The 18,316-nt window shown below is 39.9% G+C and overlaps 1 protein-coding gene across 5 annotated transcripts; it reads right to left on the reverse strand.

The window, feature by feature from the left end:
* Positions 1-50: 50 nt before the first annotated feature.
* On the reverse strand, positions 51-14,616 carry LOC115768578 (myogenesis-regulating glycosidase). Of its 5 annotated transcripts, none has more exons than XM_030713220.1 (6): positions 14,118-14,616; positions 8,208-8,344; positions 3,604-3,772; positions 2,904-2,987; positions 997-2,842; positions 51-927 (listed from the first exon to the last, which is right to left on the reverse strand). In XM_030713220.1, exons 1-6 carry the CDS (start codon positions 14,529-14,531, stop codon positions 791-793), a joined length of 2,787 nt encoding a protein of 928 aa, XP_030569080.1. In that variant the 5' UTR covers positions 14,532-14,616; the 3' UTR covers positions 51-790. The 5 variants fall into 5 exon arrangements, with proteins under 5 accessions (XP_030569080.1, XP_030569079.1, XP_030569081.1 ...); XM_030713219.1 differs by having other exon boundaries at positions 52-927; positions 2,904-2,999; XM_030713221.1 differs by lacking the exon at positions 14,118-14,616 and adding an exon at positions 8,618-8,809 and having other exon boundaries at positions 52-927; positions 2,904-2,999.
* Positions 14,617-18,316: the final 3,700 nt, after the last annotated feature.

The raw sequence follows: 18,316 nt of genomic DNA on the forward strand, positions 1-18,316 counted from the left end.
GTGAGCTGCTTTTGAAACCCAGACAGTTTTACATATTTATTTAACAAGTTCGAATTATACGTGTAGTTATTGATAAGTCATGTTATCGATTAATAATTATCGATTCATAATTTGCGTGTGCCCTGCAGGTGGCGCCATCTGGCGCATATGCTGCGCAAGATATCGATCTAAGGCAATTAGAGATGTGCAAATAGAAATATATTTTCGATAAATCGATTTCGCTTCTTCAAAGGGAACCAGTAACAGAGAAATATAAATAAAAATTGTCCACTTTTCGTGTATAAATGTTGTGATTTATGGAAAATATCGAATTATATGTAAGGCCTCCAAAAGGCTTCCTTTGAGTATCGACTTCTTAAGGAAGAATTTTAAGTATCCATTTTTTGAGGAACCTGCCCTCTAATTGCACTTTAATTTGACTTTCGAATTTTCCATAATACATTTTTCAAATCAAATATTTAAGTTTTAATACATTTTCAAATCTGAGCTAACTTTGGGAAGCGCATATCATGTTTAAAACGACGATAAACTTTGTTTATATTTAGTTCAAATAACTAATGCATGCAGGGCATAACATAATGTACTTAATACAAAACGAAAAAAAGGAAAAAAAAGGATTCTAGAAACTAGGCCCAGAGCTTAGGCAACATTTGTTTATATGATGTATGTAGTATTATCTATATATATATATTGTATATTGAGATAAGAACAGAAAAAAAAAAAATAAAAATACAATAATAATACACAATTAAAATAACAAGAGATGAGTGTAAGCTGGAGCTGTGGACGCTTAGAAGCGCGTATTGTCGGGCATCTTGCGGAAATAGGCAATCTTGTCCTTGGGCACACGATAGCCGTGCATCCAGCGGCTGCCCTTGCGCAGAGAGCCATCGATGCCGTCCTTCCAGACGCCCTGCGGCAAATAAACTGAAAACCGAAGTGCGAAAGGAATCAATTTGGAATATAATTGTGGGTTGTCGGGAAGCTGGAGCTTACCCTCACGCTCCTCGAGACCGGCATCCAAGATGGGCGCCACGATTAGCTCCTCGCCGACGGAGAACTCATCGCTGACAATGAGACAGGCAGGATCATGGGGATCGAGCATCCAGAGCGGACGCACCAGCGGCAGGCCCTCGTTCATCGAGGGGCTGAGATATTTCTTGAGCAGCGCTATGACCACCGTCTGGCGCACCTCCTTCAGCTCCTGGGCGACGCGTGTGACCAGCTCGCTGTGGTACTCATCCGGCAGATGGCTGAACTGCATCGCTGGCAGGAATGTGGCCAACTGCAGCCAGCGTATGAAGAGCTCGGCATCCGGCAGCGGCGGCTGTGCCAGCGAATAGAACGAGACCATTTTGGTGAGCGGACGCTGCAGCAAATAGTCGCCGCCAATGGCGCCGGCCAGCACAAATGGATAGCCGATGACGCCATAATTGAGCACTGCGGCCAGCGTATCCCGCAGACCCTCCCACGTGGCATTCGCCGGCGGCGTGCTCAGGAATGTTGGCGGCTTTGGCACCACACTGGCCGTGGAGACGGCCATGAGTCCGGCGCTCTCCAGGCTGCTGGTCAGCATGCGTGCATACATGTCCGGATTGTCGAGCGGCTGGCGGCATTGATAGTAATGCGGCAGATTGTAGCCGGTGCCCAAGTCCAAATAGAAACTCTTTACGCCATACTCATCCTTGAGCCGCTGCAGCTTCTCCAGCAGCCAGGGCACCGAGGCATTGTTCGTAATGTCCAGAACGCCGGCGCTGGAGCTGCTCTTGTAGCGCGTCAGGGCCGGTATGCTGCGCTCCGAGTAGCGCTCATAGATGAGCAGCTTGCGGGCGACCGCATCCTTAAAGTTCGGACTGTCCGTGCTGATGAACGGCTGGATGGTGAAGACGACCTTAAAGCCGCGCCGATGCAGCACATCGATGGTGTCCTTGAGCGTGGGAAAGCGGACGCGATCCACAGTGAAATCGCCAATATTCTCCTGCCAGAACTCATTGATGACAATGTGACCCAGGCCCATGGCAATGGCATTCTCCGAATAGTCACAGATAATTGATTCGTTCAGATTGTCGCGCTGCGCCTGATTCGGTATACGCCAGACGGGCTCCTCCAGCAGCGAATGCAGCTCCGCAATATCCTGCTCGGTCAGGCCATCCCAGAGGCTCTGCTGTGTCATCAGCATATGCAGGCTGCGCATATCCTCCGTCGTGCAGATCTTGTAGTCCAGCTGGGGCAGCGGCGTCAGCCGATTGACAAAGGTGAAATCATCGTTGGCCGCCCGCAGGCAGAACTGGTTCTCGGTGCGATTGATGCCCAGCTGGAGAGGCGTGCGTTCGCTCACCTGCATCGCCACGCCTATGGAGTTGATGAAGTAGCGCTTGACCGCGTTGCCGAACTGATGTACCTTGTGATCGCCGCTGGCGTAGGGCATAAAGTCAAAGTTCGCATAGCTGAGGGACCACTCCTGGCCCTTGGTGATGCCGCCGCCAAACCACAAGCCATTGTCCCGCTTCAGCTCGTAGCAATCGGTGGGCAACAGGCCCGGCCTCAAAGCCTGCCATTGCAGCGTATAACAGCGAAAGACCTGCTTGTCCTCGAAGTTCAGGTGGAGCCGGGCAATGCCGTTCCACTCGATGCAGACGCTGCCGTCGCTGCGCCGATGATTCTCCAGGCAGTGGAACGGCGCCGTGTCGCTGTCCAGTGTGACGCCCAGGTGGCCGGATATCACCTCCTTGTCCTCGTGGCTCAGTATGCGAAAGATGCGATCCTTCGAATTGAACTTGATCTTCTGGAAATAGCTTCGGGTCAGCACCTGGTGATGGTACGCAATGTACGCATAGCCAATCTGTACGGACGACATTCGTGAGCCTGAAGATCGTTTCGATTAAACCATTTAATCCACTTACCAGAAAGATAATGATGAAGAACATTATGATCACAAAGATCTTGATCTTGTAGTCCTTTGTCTCGCGCTTCTTTTTCCGTATCAGCTGTGGAAAGGCCTGTCAGCAAATGATCATTAAACTAAACGAGCTGCATTCCACTTGTCATTCGAAATGTTGCTCAACATTTACTTTCATTAATAATTTCTGATAAATGTTGGCACATTCCGAATGCAGAGAATGAAACGCAGCTATTTATGCACATTATTCTCTTTTTAACTTAACTTCATTTTACTTTTTCTCTTTTTACATCTACGTCTTCCTCTTAGTCTATCTATCTTCATTCTACTTTATCATTTAAACTTTTCTTTTATCTTTTTTCAATTTCTCTTTTCGTTTCTTTCCTTTTAAGAGTATTCCTTTCTTCTGTTCTTTAAATCTTCTACTTTCCGCAGCTTTTCTGAACTCTTCGCTTGCTTTCTCTCTCTTCACTCCCTTTCCTCTCTCTGTCTCTCTCATCTCATCACATCTCTTCTCTCTCTCATCTCATCTCTTCTATCTTTCATCTCTTCTCTCTCTCATTTCTTATCTCTCTCTCATTTCTTCTCTCTCTCTCATTTCTTCTCTCTCTCTCATTTAATCTAATCTCATCTCATCCCTCTCTCATGTAATCTAAACCTATCTCATCTCTCTCTCTTCCCCCCTCTCTCTCTCTTTCTCTCACCTGCATCTTCTCGCGCAGCAAACTGGCCAACGAGTTGACGCTTGTGATCGAGGCCTGGTTGCTGGCCAAGCTGTGGGTGTCAAAATCGCTGGCCAACATCTCCTTGCTGTTCAGTCGGAGGGCGGGCAGCGGTGCAATCGAGGCGCGTCTGCGGCTGCGGAAGCGATCCCTGTCGAGAGTTAAAAACAAAGTTAACAAAGTTAGAGTCATATTTTACGATAGAGTCATATATATCGATAAAGACATATTTATCGATAAAGCCTTATTTATCGATAAAGTCTTATTTATCGATAAAGTCATATTTATCGATCACTGAGTGAGTGATCAATGTTTATGATCGCAATAACTGTTGTGTGCTCAACCGATCTTCAGCTGTCCAAGTCTGTACATGATATCTGGTCGTAAATTACGCAGATACAGATACAGGTACAGATACAGATACGGATACGAAAAGACAACAAGCTGGGATACGCTTCAACTAATATTTATGACAATTTTGACAAGCGTTTGTCTGCGTATCTGAGATGTCTTTATTTAGTGCACAGTAAATAAATCGATATATTGGCATTAGAAATATTGCTGTCGAAAACGAGTTAGTTTCGAGCATTGGGTGGAACAACTTTGGCTGTTAACTAATATTTATAAATACGTTTATTTGCGTTCTTATATATTAATTTATTTATTTATTGGGGGCATAAACAACTTGTTTGCCTCTGTTCAATTTAGTTTTTATATTTATTCATCCACATTCTACAAGTGCGTCTCAATTTACAAGCTATATATATATCTGAGATTCTGGCTCTCTTATACCATGGTTCTAATAAACTATGAGCTAGGCTGCTCGACTAGAAGATACCCTAAGGTATGCCTGACTAACTAAGAACTTTGTAGATGGATATTCATAAAATTGATGGGATGCAAAAGTGTGTGCATACCAAAGCGCAAGGCTCTGCCTTTAAAAGTGGTTTCCCTTTTCCAGTATTTTGGGGATCTTGGAAAAGGTATCCAAAAAGTAAAATGTCCTCAGTCTAAATATGCTTCACAAGAGCGTACAAACCAATATTCTTGTATCTAACTCATATAGTTTTCGAGTTATGCCTAAAGAAACCAAACCGATCAATCGATTCGATATTTATCGATATTGTGAACATAAGAGAAGTTATCGAAAGAAAAAACTTTAAGTTTTCGAGATCTTCGCGCTTCAGCTTGTCGCTCTAATGAAACACATCCTTTTTTTTGTCAATCGGTTCAGCGTATAAAAAGAACTTTGTATACCAGGAATTGGCTGCGACGCCTTGCGATTAAGAATATGATTAGCGATGGTTGGGAATATATTATTATCGCTTATCTGGCACGCGTACAAAAAAAGCCCGAAGGCCAATCGCATGTTACACTTCATTCAGCAAAGAGCTCGTACCAAGTTATATGGGACGGGTGTACGAGAGTTGGAAGACTTGGGACAATTGTCTGACCCATTTTTGCGGCCTATCTAGAGCCGAGACAGTGCCAGACGTGAATTGGGAGCGACCCCTGATATTAAATATGACTCGTACTATTCAAGTATGTAAGTATATATTAATATGCTATATATAAAATACATATATTTATTTATACAATTATATATAGGCGCCGCTTTCGGTGCGATAAGGCCGCCTCTGGGGGCCATAAATAAACTTTGTTTCAGCACAAAATTAGCACGAATTACAGCTCAAAAATGTAGATACGCAGATACATGGCGCCTATGTGCATAAATATGTATTTTATGTGTAATATTTTACCTGTATCTATAACTAAAATGACAATGTGCCTGGCTATGTTGCGGCGAGCTATGCGCTTTCGTCTTATCACCTCTAATCACAATTATCTACTGAGCTGCTGAGACTTCAAGATACAGATACAGATACAGATACAGATACAGATACAGATACAGATACAGATACAGATACAGATACAGATACAGATACAGATACAGATACAGAGACAATTATAGTAACAGCCACAGCTTGAGCAGCAGATACAACAGATGCGACAGATATATACATATGCACATACATATATACACAATGAGTTGATATAATAATAGTACATATATACACTCTGTCGCTTTTCACGAACAACAATAACAACAACATGATTTCTGCTGCCTTTCCATCTGCCTTTTGATTTACTTATCAACAGCGAGCGGGATTTTGCCCTCACCCCCCGCCCACGAATCGTCGCCGTCGCCGTCGACTCTGCAATTACATTAATTCGCTTAAACTGCAAAATTACTCTCTCACACACACCCACACACACACGCACACGTACACGCACACCTACGCGTTTCTCCTAAAAAGCTTGAGCTCTGTCGCCGCCCTCCGCGCAGGGGTTGAAAGCGCAAGCGCAGCGTTTGCTCTGTTAACGGCGCTGTGTGTTAACAGAGCTGTTAACTGATTTCACTTAACAGACAATGTTAAATGATTTCATGCTCTGCTACACGAATATATTGGCTCATTTTGTCGCCAGTTTTGAAGCTAGAGACTTGAAATTTAAAATGTACGCTAAGTGTATATTTGTGGCAAGGCGTTGCAATTTTGATGGCCAGCCTTCTAGGCTTCAGCACAGCAAAAAGTGCTAAAAGAAATTAAAAGCTTTTAATATGTGTATACGAAACTGAGAGCCTCATCAATTTAGCTTACAATGGGTCGAAATGCAACGCCAAAATGGCGGCCGATCGTTGTGATCGATAAACATGAAATGAATTTATCGATCGGCGATTGTGTATGGAATGCGCCGCTGAGTATGTGTGATTCCCAGCTAAACATATTTAAATTATTATTATTCCTTTTCTTAAGATTATCATCAACATTATCATTACTTGTTATTATTATTATTATTATTATTAACATTATGTTAATTATGTTAACAAAGTGAAGAAAGTTTTACAGAGTTTTAGAAAGGGTACACAGATTTAACAACAAATTTGAAATAAACAAACAGTCTTAACAGTCTTCTGACACTTTTAAGCCAACTAAATCTCTTGTTGCACATTGCGATTTTCGACTAGAGTACAGGGTATCCAATCATTAAGCACTTAGAGGCTGTGTTGTCACCTGTTTCACATTTAATTGCCGCTTTTCTCAGCCATAAATAACTGGCTCGACGCATTAATTTAGCTATACAAAAAAAATATATATACCAAAGTTAATTGCACGTTTATAAGCAGCAATTTTCGATAATTGACTAAACAAAATTGAAGGCGAACGAACCAAAGTTGGTTCCTAACTGTAACTGAAAATGCGTGCAATTTAATTTTAGCCGTAAAGCGATCGACTTACGTTGAAATGTGGAAACGCTTCAAAGCTGGAATGTTGGGAATGACACGTTCCCAATTACCTATTCCCCGTTTCCCGGTTCCCGTTCCCCGCTTCCCTTGCCCACAGTTGAATGTGAATGGCAAATGGCGTGCTGTTAATATTGTTATACAAAAAAAAAAAGAAGCCAAATCCAAATTAATTAACTTAATTGCAGCCTGAACTTTGGCATGAGACAAGCAATGAGCACGTGATGCCATATTCAGCAAATCGGTGCTGCCAGATAGTTACACTTGGAAATGGGGAACACTTGAGTTACAGGGTATGCCATGTGTGCAAGTTGATTACCGAGCATTATTAACTTTTCGATACCCTGCGCGAATTCGCAGGCTATCTTAATCTGTCTACTATATGCACAAGCCAGATTCTATTTACGCTTAACTCAATTGATGAAGGTTAAGATACCCTGTACTACTTGAATATTGATATAGTTTGGTTGAACTCCGTGCATTACTCTGGAGAAGGCCGACGAAAAGCTATTATACGATTTCGTAGAGACAAATATTTCTTCAGCTTCTATAGAGAGAGTTCAACTTTTTAATACCCTGTACAAATTGTATAAGGTGTATTCCATTATGTGCCTGTGTTGTGCTTAAGCATTTATCTACAGTTAGAAGAGAGCTTGCACTTATTTTGCACTTTGCGCGACTTGGCAATACCCTGTACAATTAGGCTCTGATGCACTCTCTTATGTGACTTATGTGACCTTTACAATCAGATGGATTGGATTGCTATATTAACGTACAAATCTTTTGCCATTTTCCAAAAACGTTCAGTTTTCAAATACCCTGTACTCTTTTGCCACATCAAATATACTCGGCAATTGGCTTCAAATTTAATCTATTGCATATTTACAGCAATATGTAACGCGCGTGCCGAGCATATTTAACACAATAATAACCTCAAGAAGGCCTTGATATGCGGTATTGCTTTAGATATATACCCTGTAAGTTACAAAACAGTTTTCGGTATTCACATTGTGAGTGGGAAACCCAGCTCATGCCAATAAACTGAGATAATTTACAGTTACAGGGTATCTGGCAGTACAGCATGTGGCAACAACTGCGTTAATGCGTTCATAACAATGGCCAATTAGCACTAGCTTGTGAACTGTTATTGAAAAAACATAAAGCAGGTGACAAAAATGATCAGAGATCGCAGTTAAATAATATGGAAATATTTATGGAAATATATGCAGGGAAATATTTATGGAAAATAGTTGTTGGGAATGATATTGGAAAGGCGGCTCACCTATGGACGGGTTTCTTGGCATTCCCAAACTCATCGCTGCTGTCATCGTCCTCCTGCTTGGCATTGTCATTCGCTTTGGGAATCACCATAATCGTTGTGGGCGTGCCCATGCTGGAGGCTGAGGCATCGTCGACCATCTGTAAATAAGTCACAAAGTTCGATTCAAGCGAAGATATATATAGTTTTCTTTTCTTTTGTTTTTATATATTTTGAAGATGTTTCGTGTGCTTTGTTTTCGTTTTGTTCTCGGCAGCGCAACGCGGCGTATGCGCAATCATCTGTAATGCATATTTATAAGATGCGCTCAGTGTGCCCGTTTCCTGACTGAAAACTGGTTTCGACCAGCCGTAAACCCCAATGGTTCAGTTCAGTTCGGCTCTGACTGGCATCGGGCCGTATTAAGTACCTGCCTTGACCGCAGTTAGCCGCTGCGTCTCGTCCTGGTCCGCATCCTGCAGCGCGCAGCGGCTGCTCCGGCTGGGCGAGCTCATCGCCAGGAGGGAGAGCAACAATTCCTGATCCCGACCAGTGCGATGCCCAACAGAGATCTGCGAGTCCGCAGCTCAAACCGTCGTCTGCTGCCTTTGCCGGCCGCTTGATAATTGCTCGCATATTAGAAATGACGAGGGCTTTGCTTCCCATCTGCTATCTGTGGCGTGTGTGCGTGTCTGCGTGTGTGTGTGTGTGTGTATGTGTCTGCGTGTGTGTATTGGTATGCGCTTGTTTAATCGCTCGACGTCGCGCTTCATGGCGACTGCGAGCACTCGTTCCTGAGTGATTAATTACGAAGCTTCGGCTTCGCATTTCTCACAATTTCATTGAGACTTTTGCCACGCCGCTCGCGCTACGAGGGCAGTTCCATGAATTCCTCAAATACAAATTTTCAGATGTAGTTAAGCGAGATTTATGGCAAAATTTAATTCAATTGCAGTAGTTTTTGTATCCCAATCACGTTGAAAGTGGCAACGGTTCTCGATTCTCTTTCATTCCCATATATCTTAACTGTTAGGCTCGGGCTCGAGCCCTGATAGCTTGGATTACGACATTTTCTTTATGGAACAATAACTTCTTATGGCTAGCTAACATGTACATTGTATATTAAGAAATAACCAAATTTTCAACATACATACATACATACATACATACATGCATACATACATACATGCATACATACATGCATACATACATGCAAACATACATTCATACATACATACATACATACATACATACATACATGCATGCATACATACATACATACATACATACATACATACATACATACATGCATGAATGCATACATACACACATACATACATACATACATACATACATACATACATACATACATACATACATACATACATACATACATACATACATACAACATACATACATACATATAAGTACTTACATAAAAACAAAGAAGGAAGTTTATAAATTGGCCAACACACTTTTTTTTACACAACACTTATAATCAAAGCATGAAAATATGCAGGACCTACTTGAATTCTTGAGAATCGCGTAGTAAGGCTATTTACGTTTGAAGTAGTTTTCAGCGGAATGCCTAAATTTCTCAAAAGAGTAACGTGCATGCACACTTAGACACATACATACATGCATATATTCATACATACGTGCACACATACATACATGCATACACAATACATACATACATACATACATACGTTCATACATGCATGCAAGATTATCAAAGTTTGTCATTAGAGCCAAGGAATATTTGACTTTTTGGCTAACTCAACAGCTTAGCATTGTGCTTAGGGAATTTACAAGTCGTGCGCTTCTGACTAAAGCACACTTAACTAGGTTTTTCTAAATTATCTTATATTGTGTTAAAAATGTTATAAATGTTGTCCTATGTCACTGAGAAAATATATTTCACCGATTTGATCTATACAGACATAACAACAGAGCCAGCAACAAGATAGGCCTATTAGTATACCTAATATCGGCATCAGACTTTTTGAATAGGCTAAGCAAAAATGAGCTCTAGCTTTAAATAAAACCTTAAATAAATCATTTACGGCACATACTAGTTACACATATCTACCATCTACTATTTTAGCTGACGCCCTACAGAATCGATTACTTTATTTCGGAGTTTACTTTGTGAGGCATTCGTAAACGTTTTTCTGACTTTGAATAGACTTTGCTAGACTTTAAATCGTTAGGGCCTTCAAGGCTGCCTAAGACAAACATGAGCACAACTATTAAGGGTCTTTTAGATTCGATTATTGTGTATATTTCCATATATATTTATATATATTAATACTTCTTTGACCACCCTCGCAGCTCTGATACAATGGCGACTCAATTTTGGTTTTGATATGTGCCGAGAAATTGCCGTGACAGACTCGTAAATTAGTCAAGGCGGCATGCTCCATAATTATGGCCGACTAGATTTAGCATTTAATCTTAACTACTTCCCATAAATAACAGTCTATCGGCTTTGGGTCCTCCCTTGTTTGCCCGGCTGTGCCATAATCATAAATCATATTGGCCCACGACTTGAAGACAATACGAAACTCTTTACTGAGCCCCAGAGTAGAGTCCTCAGGGAGCATTATGTTAAGCATATTATAGCAAATATTATATATCATACTAGTGGGGAAATTGGATAATTTTGTTATATTTAGTTATGGAGTTGGGAAATTTTGACCGATGTCTATAGAAAATAATGGCAGGCATCGAATTGCAGCCGATTTCTTAGGCTAGTTTATAGGCATATTTAATTTATAGCATACTTCAAGATTATATCGGTTTCGAGCCGATAAAAGCTATCGATTTTCATTTGGAACTCACATCACTATCATCTTAGTAGACTCTAAATCCAAAGGTCTGATTGTGCAGCTGCTTTTCTACTCAGTCTGCTTTGACGCCTCGTCCGGAGCAGACTAGCTTTTTTTTTGGTCTTTTTATTTTGCGCTTATATTTTTATTTCTTTTTTTTCGTATTGGAGAGTATATTTTTTTTCTTTACCAACACTGGGTTAACCAAATCGTGGCTTATTCATATAATCAGTTATTGAAAATTGTAATCTTAAGGGGCTCTAATGCCTTTGAAAGGCTTAAAATACAACAACATCCTATCGTAGCTATTGGCTTTGAAGTCTTCGAAGAGCTGGTCAGCATTTTTTTGTCCTTCTTCAATGAATTTTAACTGCTGTGCAGTTTGCTGAACAACTATATGAAGACTATATGATATAATTTTTTTTTTTTGCTTTACTCGATAATAATTTAGACTCTTTTGTTAATTACAATATTTCTTGAAAAGTTCTCTGCATTTTTCTTTTTAATTAAGCGTTTCGCAACATTTCTTTTGCAGCACTGGTCAATCAGATCGCGACTAGCTCAAGTTAAGGGTTTGTAAATTGAGTTCCAAAAAGCTTCGATAGGCATAAATTTCGGTGGCTTCCATGCACAGTTGAGTGGCAGGCTGCATTAACGTCTTGACTAAAGCAGTTAAATCTTTTATTTATTTTAATTATTTCTTCAAAACTGCTCTGCAAATAGCTGAGCCCAGTTACTCGGCAGCAGCAGTATGTTTCTTTTTAAAAATATATTTGAACTGCAATAATTCTTTCAAAAGAAAAGAATACATAAATCTCTTTTATTCTGTTGTATAATATTTACTTTCCCCTTGCCTTTTTCAACACTGTGTTTACCAAATAGTGTTGTGCTTAGGTTAAGGGTTTTTTAAGGCTTTTTTAGACTCTTTTTCGAAATATTTTCTTTAAAGGTTTGAAATCTAAATTTTTTGATCATCCTAAACTTTTTTTTAAGGTCTAAAAATTCAAATGGTGGCTTCCATGCGTAGTCGATATTTTCATTTCCCCTTTTCTTTTCCAACACTGTGTTGACTAAATGCGAATGCTCGAAGGATATGTAATTATTTTTTTTTTTTTATATTTATCATATTACAATATTTCTTCAGAATTTGTGAAAGCTCGAAAGGAAAACAATTTATGTAATTACAAAATTATGAAGAAATATTTGCAGTATTTCAATATTTCTCATATCCCTTTTCAACACTGTTTTGAGAATGTGCGAAAGCTTTTTAATTGTAAAATATGTTCTTGCAAGATATTATACAAATATTTCTCAAATATTTCTTATATTATAATAATTATTATATGTATTATATTATATTTGCCATATGCAATAATTCTCTCAAAATACTTTATAAAAAAGTGCACAGACTCGAAAGAGAATATATTTGTAAGACATTCAAATATGTACGAAAACTCGCATAAGGTAAATATTGCAGTTGCTTTAGGCGCGAATCGCAATACAAAAAATATGGTGTTTACTTTAGGGCTGAACCAATATAAAATGGATCAGTTTAGGTGAAAAGAAGATAACATTTATTGCTAGCTAAAAAATGTAGCAGAAAGAGAAGCGAAGGGAAAAGCAAAAGCAAAAGAATGAATTTGAAGCGAATAAAGTTCGATATATAGACGATAAAAAATGGAATTACTTCCCCAGTTCCCCCAGTACAGTTCCCCAAAATATATAGGCCCCCAGCTCAGTACATAAGGATATATCCCTTGATTTGCCACACCCTCTTTAGTGGGCGCAGGCAACATTATTTCGGTAGAAGTTTGATCTATAGTCTATGTAGATCCAAATTTTGATCATTCGCAGCTCTCTTCAACTGTGGCAGATATTTATATCTACAAGAGGCAATACAAGCTCAGAATCTTGAACCAACGAGTATAATAAATGTTGAAATTTATTGTAATCTCGAAATGATAAAGGCAGTCATTTTTCTTTTATGGATACAATGCGCAGTTTCGGCCTGGTTTATGTTCTGTTTGCCGTGTTGCACAGTGTTATTAGCGTAATGCAATATGCCAGCCAGTGTGTACATATACCCTGCTGCAGACTTGTAAAGCGGGTATGCGCGACTTCTTCGGTTTTCATATGTGACAAGTGATAAGCAGAAAATCGAGCAAACTCTTCTTAATACATTTGCTATAGACAAACGAGGTGCCAAAGGGGGGGACGAGGGGCCAAAGGCAAGAAGCACGACAAAAGTGAGGAGTACAGACGCTGGCCACAGGGTATCTGCCAGTCGGGCAAGCCCAACCAGGGCACTACTATGCTCCTTGTTGTGATATTTTGCAGGCTTAAAGTTTAGTTAATATTAAATAAACTGGATTTCAGTCTCAATATGAAGCGCTGCCAATCACTGGGTATCTAGCTAGTCGTATACCAGACCAAATGTTCTAACCGCAGAATATTTGCAATTCACATTAATTACATTTCAAGTGTAAACATGAGAAATAAAATGGCAAAGAAAACAGATGAACCGCAATAATCATATTAGAATAGATCGATGATGGCGATAACAAATGATGACAATGACGATGACGATGATGATGATGATGATGATGAGTATGAGGAGAATGATAATGATGACGATGAGTATGAGGAGAATGATAATGATGATGAGGAGAATGATGACGACAATGATAATGATGATGAGGAGAATGATGACGACAATGATAATGATGATGAGGAGAATGATGAGGAAAATGATGACATATGACATAAGTTGTTTAGGGACTTTTTTGACGGGCAGACGAAAAAAGAAAAAAAAAACCAAAACTTTAACAGCAAACCGATCTAAGCGGAAACATTTGACAGCACTGTGTAGCAGTTGAGTGTTTTTTAGGTTTTTTAGTATATGTTAATAAGCGTGTGATTTGCAAGCATACTGCTGAGATAACAGTTCGCCTAATGAGCTTTTTATTGTTATTTATTTGGTTGTTTTTGTGAGTGCAAAACAAGTTTCGAGCCTCGAAAAATGAGTCTTAAGCTTTACACTCTGCAGCCGCTCTCCACCTCCCAACTCCCACCTTTCGCCCAGCCCTGCTCTGCCCCTACTCACACTCTCCGTTTGGCTCTCCTCGTGCAGCGCCTCCTGCGCCTGCATCTGATGCCGCAAACGCAACGCCTCCAAATCCAGCGAATTAATGCCCTGCGGCAGCGATATGGAATTGCGACGCAGTCCAGGTCCGAAGTGATCCCGCTCCCGCTCCCGCTCCCGCTCCGCTGGCGGCGTGGGCGTGCCAGAGTTTAGGGAACACATCTCCGGCTCAACGGGCCGCTCATTGAGCACCAGCAGATGCGGCAGCTCCACATTGCGACGCTGTCCCAGCGATTGTTTGCGCACGGGCAGCAGCTTTGCCTGCGCCTCCTCCTCCTCCTCCTCCGCCACCGCCTCGTCCTGCTCGTCTGCATAGGGCAGCGCCTGAGCCTGCCCGTTGAGCGCCTGCGCGGCACGCAGCGGCGTCTGTGACATGCTCCCTAACCAGGTTTACACGCGCGATATATACTTATATATATATATATATATGTGCACGTCGAACACGGGGCTTATGTACGTGTGCACGCGAACGCGTCCAGGTTGCGACTCGCGGCCAAATCGCATGCCAGTTTCCCTCCCCCGCTCCCTCTCCCCTGCCTTCCTCGCAAGCGTTGAGAGCGCGACGTTGAGCTCAGCAGCTGAGCAGAAGGGAGTTGTCTCTGGGCTGCAGGTGTGTGGGAGGGGGGAAGGTGTGCGGAGGGGCCATAAAGCCGCCGTCGATTGTGTCGCAGAGTGTTTGACTTTAATCAACGCTCGCTGCTGTGCTTATCATCATCATTATCATGAACATTATCATCCCGTTCACGATGGCGATTATCGGCATTGGCACTGATTACGCATACGACGCGTTGTACGCATCGCTTTTAACTGGGCCGACCCGTGTTTAATAATCTGTTTATTTGCCATGTTCATATTGATTCAGTTAATTAAATTCAGCTATTTTTTTTTTCTTATTTTTTGGTTTGTTTTTTGGCCACTCGAAAAATAAACATGTGCTGATCGCTTTTTCCTTTCAGAATTTGCACAGCTAATTAGTTGACAATATCTTTCGCTCTCTATTTCTCTCTCTCTCTCGTACTGTCCGAACGCTCTCCCCCTCTCTTTCTCTCGATTTGCGTCTCGGGTCTGGTCTGCTATCAGTGGCTATAAAGCGTTTAATCAACCTCCAGTTAATCGCAACAATTGATCAAATATTGGTAACAAGCGTGAAATGCTTATAGGTTTTCTTTTCTTTACACTCGATACCCTATAAAGGTTACATCTCGGCATACGATATATTTGCATATATTGCATTTCTATAAGGGAGGAAGAGAACGCAAGAGAGTTAATTGGAGTTAGAGTGTAAGCAGTGATTAAGTTTAGTAGATTTCCAACCTAATCAATGCATTAAAAGAGCCCGCTCTTACTTGAAGAAGAAGATCATTCATAAATTCGTATTTTAAGTCTGCGTTTGTAATATACATATGCATAAATGGACTCACGCATGCAAACATACATAGAAACATGCATGCATACATACATGCAGCCACACACACACACACACACATACATACTCACATATATACAAACATATATACATACATACATACATACACACATGCATACATACATACATACATACATATATACATACATACATTCATACATACACACACATACATATACTTACATAGAAACAGAGAAAGAATGTCCATAAATTGACCAGCACACATTTTTTTACACAACACTTAAAACCAAAGCATGTAAATCTGCAGGACCTACTTGAATTCTTGAGAATCGCATAGTAGGGCGTTTTACGTTTGAAGTAATTTTCAGCGCAGCGGGTAGAGTTTTCAAAGGAATAACATGCAGACATACATGTAGTCACACATGCAGACACACATGCATACGTACATATATACTTACGTACATACATACATATATACGTAAGTACATACATTTTGCAGCCGGGTTCGGCTCTTACTTTAAATACGTTAACTAGAGCCAACAAAACGGCAGCTGTTTCGAAGCTTTAACTGGTTGGGAATTACAAGCGTCAGGCAATGAGCAAAGCAAAGCAAGCAAAAGCTGGATTTTGTTTCGTATTTAAACATTCGATTTATGATTGATAACAAATCCAGTTAGAAGCCTGTTAGGTTCGAACTTGTACAATTTAGTTTAAATTTAAAGGGTATGCAAAATGCGACTAATTTCTCAAATAAACCACGAACATGTGTTGCCCATAGTCCCAGTCAACCAGCCGGCGATAAGTTGATAGAGCTCTATAGGCCAATCGAGGGCGCCAATAAAACCCATTCGCAATATTATGCCCATAAATTTTGAAGCAGCTCTTAAAACTGCCAACTGGAATGAATTGGATTAGAAATCGATACGCATACGAATTGAGGGCCCAGTACGTGGATATGCGTTAATTTGAGCACGAGCAAGTCGTGAGGCGACACGAATGTCAGGAGAGTAGACACGACACGCGCTCAGCCAAAGCCACAACTGTTGGTAAATTCTGATGCAATGCTTTCTCTTTCACTGGCTCACTCTCGCTCTCTCTCTCTCTCCACTCTCACTCTCACTCTCGCCCTCTCGCTCTCTCTCTTATTAATGGGGGTCAAGCACAAGTCGTGCGCGAAATTTCCAATTGCACGCAGCTGTCGGCGACTGTTTACGGCATTTAATTTGGCCCAGTTAATTGATTTATGCATGTGTTTACGTTAAAATCAAATGCCAAGCTATGCATACCCTGGAAATCTTTGCTTATTTCATTGCATGCGAACCAAACAGGCAGTGGAAAGTTTACGAATGCGAGAACATAAAAGAATACAGAAATAAACGTTTATGACGTGCTGTACTCGCAAACATTCTAGTCGAATGTTACGAATGGAAGAACATAAAGAATACAAAAATAATAGTAAGACTTATCAGATATATATATAAATATATATATATGGAAACTGCGTTCTTGAATAACTTGGGTGCTTATAGTTCATACTTAATGAAATTTTCAGGGATCGAAAATGATTTTCATTCATATACATATAACAAAGCACAAGAGATTCTTTTCAATTTTAAGGATCATAGAGGGAGGTATTCTGTAAATAAAATACTTTCGATCTATGTTTTCGATACGAAAATGAGTTTTTTTTTGAAAAGAAAACAAATATCAAGACTTTTTACCCGCTTTCAATGGATATTAAAATGCACGCAACCTTATCTTGACGGCGAAAACGTTTACGAATGAGCGACAAAGAGGAATGCAACAAAATGCGGCACAAGATAACCCAAAAATGAAACAGTTGAAACTCTGTTTTTTTTTTTTTAAAAGGGGAAAAAATGCAATTTTTATTTTCAATAAATTGGTATTTTTTTCATTTTTCTTATTTTGTTTTTAGTTGGTTTCTCTTTTGCGCTTCTTTATTAACGTTTTTTTGATTTCTTTCGTTTGCCCTTCGTTTTTTGTTGCCTTGTTACTGCCTGCACAGTAGTTACTCGCTATATGAAGCGCACGTTTTGTTTGCGTTTTTAAATATTTATATTTTCGATTTTTTTGATTTTTGTTTTTCTTTTATGATAAAGTTGTTAATTGTTGAATTAGGCGCATATTTGTTGTAAATGTATTTTTTTTGTTTTTTTTTTTTTTAATTTATTTATTTATTTGCGTTATGTATATTTAATATGTAAGAAAACATTGATATTCAATTTGAAATTATTACGTTTTCAAGGAATGTTTCGGCTTTTAATTCTTCACGAATATTTGCTTGAGGTTTTGCGATTTGAATTTTGAAATAATTATGCTGCTGTTGCTTTTGTTGCTATTTAAATTGTACAAATACGAATACAAATGATTTGCTTATTAATTAAATATGTTAACATTTTCTCTATGTATTTTGTTCAATTGTTCAATTGTTGCGGCTCAACAAATTTGTTTCCTGCACAAAAATAAAAAAAAAAAATACTAATCTAAAGGAAATGGAAAAGGAAAACAAACAAAACAAATAGAAAGGCAACAAACATGTATATGTATATGTGTATATAGAATAGAATAGCAGAGCAGTTATACATAATTATATATAATTTATGGAGCAATATAATAAACATATACATATAGATATATATCATAATTATGGAATATACATAGTTAGTTGTACAAACTAAAAAAACCTAAAACGTTTGCTAAAGGTAAATGGCCAAAGAGCAATGCGTCTACAAGAGTGTTTACTGTATTTTTT

Source organism: Drosophila novamexicana, unplaced genomic scaffold (genome assembly GCF_003285875.2).
Source record: "Drosophila novamexicana strain 15010-1031.04,08,12 unplaced genomic scaffold, DnovRS2.1 tig00001842-arrow-arrow-pilon, whole genome shotgun sequence".
NCBI classification, from domain to species: Eukaryota; Metazoa; Arthropoda; class Insecta; order Diptera; family Drosophilidae; genus Drosophila; species Drosophila novamexicana.

Coding starts and splice junctions, on each gene's coding strand:
- LOC115768578 (XM_030713219.1), bottom strand. CDS start 14,531: ATGTCACAGACGCCGCTGCGTGCCGCGCAGGCGCTCAACGGGCAGGCT. Junction 3,000..3,603: donor TGCTGCGCGAGAAGATGCAG/GTGAGAGAAAGA, acceptor ATTTGCTGACAG/GCCTTTCCACAGCTGATACG. Junction 2,843..2,903: donor TCTTCATCATTATCTTTCTG/GTAAGTGGATTA, acceptor TCGTCCGTACAG/ATTGGCTATGCGTACATTGC.